General features: G+C 39.0%; 1 protein-coding gene across 1 annotated transcript in view; it reads left to right on the forward strand.

Annotated features, from left to right (window-relative positions):
- The window catches only part of LOC119582633 (kinesin-like protein KIN-14I), a 110,376-nt gene that overhangs the window by 48,424 nt on the left and 54,452 nt on the right, over positions 1–7,500 (forward strand). Inside the window, exon 2 of the mRNA XM_037931024.1 lies at positions 1,906–2,111. Within this exon, the coding sequence (XP_037786952.1) occupies positions 2,002–2,111 (110 nt within the window). The 5' untranslated portion in view covers positions 1,906–2,001. The remainder of the gene's footprint in view (positions 1–1,905; positions 2,112–7,500) is intronic.

The following is a 7,500-nucleotide window of genomic DNA, read 5'->3' on the forward strand; positions in this document are numbered from 1 at the left end:
GCTGCAGGTTAGAATACGCACACACATGCACAAGTACACACGCAAACGCGCAAACTCGCGCACACGCACACGCACAGTCAACACACATTTACACACACACGCGCGTGCGCGCGCGCGCGCATACACAAGTGCATGCACGTATACACGCGCACGCGTACACGAATTTACACAGTATAGGCATATATTTTTGTAGCATCCCGAAGCTCCAAACACTTTGATACTTTGATGTTGGTTTGTTTGCGCAACGGTACACGAGTGTTTCACAAACGATCATCGAAATAAGACATATTAGAGAAAAAGTGTATATTTTCTTTATTTTTTCTAGAAAACTTATTATTATTTAGGATGATAGTAAAATGTTCATTCGATGCTTGTGACTTTATGATTTCGGAAGATTTTGCAAAGTTTCATATATATTCTCAGTTGCATACAAATCAGTTCCCTTTTTTAGACTGATAGAGAAACAGACACACCTAGGCACAGAAAGGCACACAGACAATCAGACATAGACACACAAACAAGCTTGCATACACATTCAGGGATATCTCACGTACTTCCAGAAACCCATATATCGATGCATGCGTACACAGTATACAGAATACATAACGCACATACCATAAAGGTCCTTTTCAACAACATTTTCTATATCATTATAATCAAGGAAGAAAATACATAGGCAGCGATACGAACACGTGCAGAGAAGTCCAAGGTTTTCTCAATGACAAAGAGTTTGTTACATCAGAGAAGATAATCCAGTGTCATACGATGGTGAAAGTGTGCTTTAGATTCGCATCATTATGTTATTTTCGCAGGAGTAAATAGTGTGGCAAATAACTAATACCGTAGGTAATTACATACGACTTGTTTTTACGTCATGTCATTGCAAATTATTTTTTTTAATTGGTTACGATGTAATGTTATATGTCAACAGTAAATGTATGCTGGGATTAATCTGTAATTCTTCAACATAATCTATTTTTACTCGTAGTTGTGTGGAATGTTCGCATGCGTTATTAACACGGATGTATATGTTAGTCACCCCTCACACAGTGCACATTTTCTCTGATTTTAGTTTTGGTACACGTTTTCTATATTAGGTACACTTACCTAAATCTGGTTAACTTTCGTAAATAAAATGGGGAAGATTTTGTATAGTCATACGCATGTACACAAATAGACAAAAGTATCACACGTACATATTTGATTTGTTACTATTGGAAGTTCCTTAAGCTTTTCATGTTTGGCGTGTCATTAGCGTATGCATGTACTTCAATGGACTGCTTAAGACACGCACACACAAACACACACACCCACACCCACACACACACACACACACACACACACACACACACACACACACACACACACACACACACACACACACACACACACACACACACACACACACACACACACACACACACACACACACACACACACACACACACAAACAAACATATTTCGAGCTGTTATCCAATTTAGCTTTTCTACCCATTATTTTTCATTCCTGGTTTCATATTTTCTCATTTCCTATTCATTCTTATGACATTCTTCATTCTTTGTCCACAATTCCTCTTTCATGCATAAACATTTGGAACCCCAGTTCAAAACATGGAAGGAGGTATTATAAACAAATAAGAGGCTGATAGTAATTAATGATACTATTATAGTAAAAATAATGATAGCAACAACAAAAGATGTTGATGGTAGCAATACACCTGTTATTGATAATAAGAACAGCAGAGATAAGTGAAAACTATTTATCCTATCCACTGTTTACCCTACCCCGTCTGCTGGTATTACACATATTACAAACTTTATATCTACACGAAATTAAAACAAATCGAAACAATGATAATAGCAACAATTTAATTCTTAGCCTCATTTCCCCTTCCTTGCCAACAGAGCTACCGAGGCTGGCGCGTGAAGTATGAGTTCCTGCTGGGCATAGTGCGAGAGCCGAGTCGTCTGCTGCCGGACTCCCTGGCGAAGGAGCTCCAGATGGTGGAGGCAAAGCGCCAGGGCTACGCCATCGAGAGGGCGCTCGTGCAGGCCAACATCGACACGTGGGAGACCATGGGCGGCAACAAGGGACGGAGGCTCAAGGACAAGTGAGTTGGGGAGGCGCTCAGTGTTTATGCTTTTTTAAGTGTCTATATGTGGTAGTGTATTTATTTATTAATGAATTTGGTAGTAAGAATATATATATATATATATATATATATATATATATATATATATATATATATATATATATATATATGTATATATATATCTATATATATATATATATATATATATATATATATATATATATATATATATGTGTGTGTGTGTGTGTGTGTGTGTGTGTGTGTGTGTGTGTGTGTGTGTGTGTGTGTGCGTGCGTGTGTGTGTGTGTGTGTGTGTGTGTGTGTGTGTGTGTTTGTGTGTGTGTGTGTGTGTGAGGTCACATGGGTATGTATGCACATTAACATACGTATGTGTGCGGGTGTAATATAATGGAAACTGAAACATCGTTACCAGTATTACTATTGTTAGAATTACAACACACTTCATCATTATTAATTAGGATATTAATATTCATAAAACCTTCAGTTATTTTTGGACTTAATTTGCATGACGAATCGTTGTAATATATTTTTCCCTTTATTCAATTGAGATTTCTTAAGACAGGATGAGACTGGGGATTGTTGCATCCTAGACACTAATTTTATGCCTTTCAGTTTCATTTGCATTGGGAAAGAATTCGCAAAGGCAACAGTAAATTATACGGCAGCTGATATTGTATTGTAATTTTATGCATTAAATGTAAGTAAACAGATTTCAAGGATATGTTGCAAAGCGTTTTTGTGCAAAGCGATTCATACATTTATTAATCTTTTTATTCAAAGTCTCTACCGTTTATGTATTTATCTATCATTGTTTCATTATCTGTTGGTACGGTCATAATATATTATAATTTTATCTAATGCCACTATTTTTGGCAAACGTTTCGTTTCATATATATATTTTTTTTTTTTTTTCAAGGAAAAAAATGTATCAATAAAATTTATGTTTGTCAAATAAAAAAAATGTAACTCTGAGTTTTATTTTATGGGTTCAATTCCAGGAGCCTTTAATAGATATCAGTATTACCAATAAACTTATAAATTTCGAAAGTTTTACTTTTACTGATTGTAACTTAAACTTGGATAGTTTACCCGGGAAAAAGAAAACGAGTGTTCGTAATATTCAAAGAAAACGTATTATGCTTGGGTAACTTGTACATATCAAATATAAGGGAACTTCCTTATTTCAACATAATAAAAATATATTAAATCAAATCACTTTGTCATTTAAAAAAAAAAAAGGTTTCCTTTGCGATCATTGTAACTAACCCTTGCTATAAAAAGGAAATTTCTTAAAGTTAATGAAAATGCCACCATATCCTGCTGTCATAGAAACTATCATCTGGCGGGACTTTACGCCTTTGATCTCGTATTCAGGAATGGCGTGGCATTTGGGAAGCATTTCCTGCAACTAAGATGACGACGTGTGGACTTGACTAAGTGCCTCGGGAACATTTCTGTTGCTAGACTCCTCTCTTTATCTCCACCGCCCGCACCCCTCCCTCTCTCCCTCTTATTCCTCTCTTTGCCTCATTCCCTCTCCTTTTCCCAATCCCTAAACCCCATCGCTCACTTATCCTCTCCCTTACCCTTCGCACATTTTTACTCCACAACCTCCCTTTATTTTCTTTCTATCACATTTACTCCCCTTCAACCTCTCGGCCCCTCCCTCGTATATCCTTCTTCTCTCCCTTTCTCCCTTCCTCATCCCTCCCAGTCTTCCTGCCCGTCTTCATTTACCACGCCCCCTTCCCTCCGTCTACCTCTTTGTCTCCTTGCCCCACCCTCCTTAACTTCTAGCTTCTTCCCTTCCTCTCTCCCTCCCTCAGTCCATCCTCCATCCACACATACCTTCTCCGTCTTCCTCTCTCACCTTCTCACCCTACCGCTTCCTGTCCCTCCCTGCCTCCCTCCCTCCCTACCTTCTTGCTTTTCCTTCATTTACCTCTCACTCCCGCTCAACCTCCTCAACTTCATCTCTCTCTCTCTCTCTCTCTCTCTCTCTCTCTCTCTCTCTCTCTCTCTCTCTCTCTCTCTCTCTCTCTCTCTCTCTCTCTCTCTCTCTCTCTCTCTCTCTCTCTCTCTCTCTCTCTCTCTCCTCTCTCTCTCTCTCCTCTCTCTCTCTCTCTCTCTCTCTCTCTCTCTCTCTCTCTCTCTTTTCCCTCCTCTTCTCCTAACCTTAATCCCTATCACTCCTTTCCTCCCTCTTCCTCTCCCTCTCCCTCTCCCGCTCCCTCTCTCTCTCCCTCTCCCTCTCCCTCTCCTTCTTCCTCTCCCTCTCCCTCTCCCTCTCCTCCCTCTCTCTCTTCCCCCTCTTTTCCCTCGCCTTAACCCCTCTCCCTACGTTTCTCCCTCTTCCTAGCCTCTCCCTCTCGTACGCCCTCTCCTCCCTCCTCCATTTCCCACTCCCTCCTTCCCTCCTTCATTTCCCACCCTTCATCTTTCACACACAGTCAAAATAACCGCCTTGTTGTAACAAAGGCTCCATTCACGCTGTCTGTGGCACCGATTTGTATTTTCCACCGAACGCCTTTCCAATTGCCTTGACTCTATCCTGCTCATTTGATGCATTGTTCTTGAAACCCGTTTGGGAAAGCGATACAACAAGCAAAGAAGAGAAATAACTTAAATAAAAAAAAGGAGAGAGAAAAAATGGAACAAAAAAAGAAACACATTGGATGAGAATTCGCGCCGTATCTCTAAAGGAATTATGGTCTTTCGGTCTGGTGTCCGGTAGGATGAAAATGGCTTCTGGTGTAGGATTTTCCTTTAGCAATTTCCTATAGGGTGTGTCTCTAAGGAATTCCAGAGTTCGTCTGATCTGCTGGGATTTTTTTCTTTCTCTCTTTTTGGTGAACGCGGTCATGATGAAAGGCGGCCTTATATTTGTCAGCAATTTTTCTTTATTGCAAAACACTCTCTCTCTCTCTCTCTCTCTCTCTCTCTCTCTCGCTCTCGCTCTCTCTCTCTCTCCTCTCTCTCTCTCTCTCTCGCTCTCTCGCTCTCTCTCTCCTCTCTCTCTCTCTCTCTCTCTCCTCTCTCTCTCTCTCTCTCTCTCTCTCTCTCTCTCTCTCTCTCTCTCTCTCTCTCTCTCTCGCTTTCGTTATATATATATATATATATATATATATATATATATATATATATATATATATATATATATATATATATATATATATATATATATGTATATATATATATATATATATATATATATATATATATATATATATATATATATATATATATGTGTGTGTGTGTGTGTGTGTGTGTATGTGTGTAATATATGTGTGTGTGGGTATATAGATAGATAGATAGATAGATAGATATATAGATAGATAGATAGATAGATAGATAGATAGATAGATAGATAGATAGATATAGATAGATAGATAGATAGATAGATAGATAGATCTCTGTGTGTGTGTGTGTGTGTGTGTGTGTGTGTGTGTGTGTGTGTGTGTGTGTGTGTGTGTGTGTGAGTATGTATATATATATATATATATATATATATATATATATATATATATATATATATATATATATATATATGTATATATATATGTATATATATATATATATATATATATATATATATATATATATATATATATATATATATATATATATATGTGTGTGTGTGTGTGTGTGTGTGTGTGTGTGTGTGTGTGTGTGTGTGTGTGTGTGTGTGTGTGTGTGTATGTATGTATGTATGTATGTATGTATGTATGAATGTATGTATGTGTTTATGTATGTATGTGTTTATGTATATATGCCTGTCGCTCTATCCATCTATACATTTATCTACATCTGTATATTTCAAGAATCAGGGTCACTCTCTCCGCCTGTGCCCTCCAGTGTTTTAGTGCGTACGTATCATTCGACATTACGAGTATCTGTTTATGTGTCTGTTTGAATCCATACAGTGACTTATTTGCCTAGATCTCTATGTCATCTTGCTATGGACCTTTTCCTTTCAAAGAATAAGGAAAATAAGTAGAGGACGACAAAGAAAGGGAGAAAGAAAAAGAAGAAAGAAAAAAGTAAAAGAAACGTTAAAGAAAAGAAAAAGAAGAAAAACAACAACAATAAAAAGAAAATCAAGAAGGAAAAGAAAAAGTAAAAAAAAAGAAAAAGAAAAGGAAGAAGTTGAAGAAGAGAAGAAAAATAAGAAAATGGCGCAGCTTGCAACCGCTGCAACATCTCAATGAGTCCGTGTCATTCCCCTGCCTCCTCGACGCCGCTCTTTACGCCTGTCATCTCGCACTTGATTATGCCAGTAGCTGGACGGCCGGAAATCGAACGTTGCAAGTCATTTCCGAACGCCTTGGCTACGGCTTGGTCATTTCCGAACACCTTGATTCTGGCTTTGTATGTGGTCGCTTTGAGAGCAAAGGGTTGAGGGTGGGTAGGGGTGGGGGGTAGGGGAGGGGGTGGGGGAGGGGACCACTAGGTCGAGGGTTGGGTGAGACGCGGGGGGGGGGGGAGTGAGGACGTGGGGGGGGGAGGGGTTTTATGCATTTCTAAGTTGGTTAAGATTTCGTTGCTTTTTTTTATTTATTTGTCTATTTTTTCTTCTACTTCTTGTTCGCTCTTCTTGTTCTTGTGTGTTTGGGTTGTTTTATTTGTTTGTTTTTTGTGGTGGGCTGTGTTGGTTGGCCTGATTTGACTTGATGTGGCTTTAAGAAGGTTTCTATTTGTTTACCCATCAAGTCTCTCTGCTCTCTCTCGCTATCCCTCTCCTTCTCCTTCTTCCTTTCCTTCTCCCTCTCTCTCTCCTTCTCCCTCTCCTTCTCTTTCTTCTATTCCTTCTCCTTCTACTTCTTTCTCTCCATCTCCTTCTTCTTCCCCCTCTCCCTTTTCCTCTTCTTCTTTCCCCTCTCTCATCTCTATGTCTTTATGAATGTCTGCCTGACTGTTTGCCTGTTTATATGCCTGTCTGTCCGCATTTCTGTCTATCTGCCTCTCTCTCTCTCTCTCTCTCTCTCTCTCTCTCTCTCTCTCCTCTCTCTCTTCTCTCTCTCTCTCTCTCTCTCTCTCTCTCTCTCTCTCTTTCTCTTTGTCTTGGTCTCTCTCCCTCTCTTCTTCTCCTTCTTTCCCCTCCCCTCCCCTCTCCTTCCCCCTCTCCTCCTCCCCCCTCCCCATCTCTTAATTAATTTCTAGCTAAACTTATCTTTGTCTCTTGCAATTTACCAATGATTCTCGTCTATTACACTTTCACTCTTTCTTGATTAAAATTGGCAATGCTCGATTTGCTATTCTTGTTCTTGTTATTATATATTTTGGCTGGTGTTTATTATCGAGGTTCTAGTCGTGATAATAATCATTATCAGTTTCTTTGACTCGTGAACACAAACGTATTAATTTTCGTTATTTTCTTGTTAAATAT

The sequence above is a fragment of the Penaeus monodon genome, chromosome 16, assembly GCF_015228065.2.
Source record: "Penaeus monodon isolate SGIC_2016 chromosome 16, NSTDA_Pmon_1, whole genome shotgun sequence".
NCBI lineage: Eukaryota > Metazoa > Arthropoda > Malacostraca > Decapoda > Penaeidae > Penaeus > Penaeus monodon.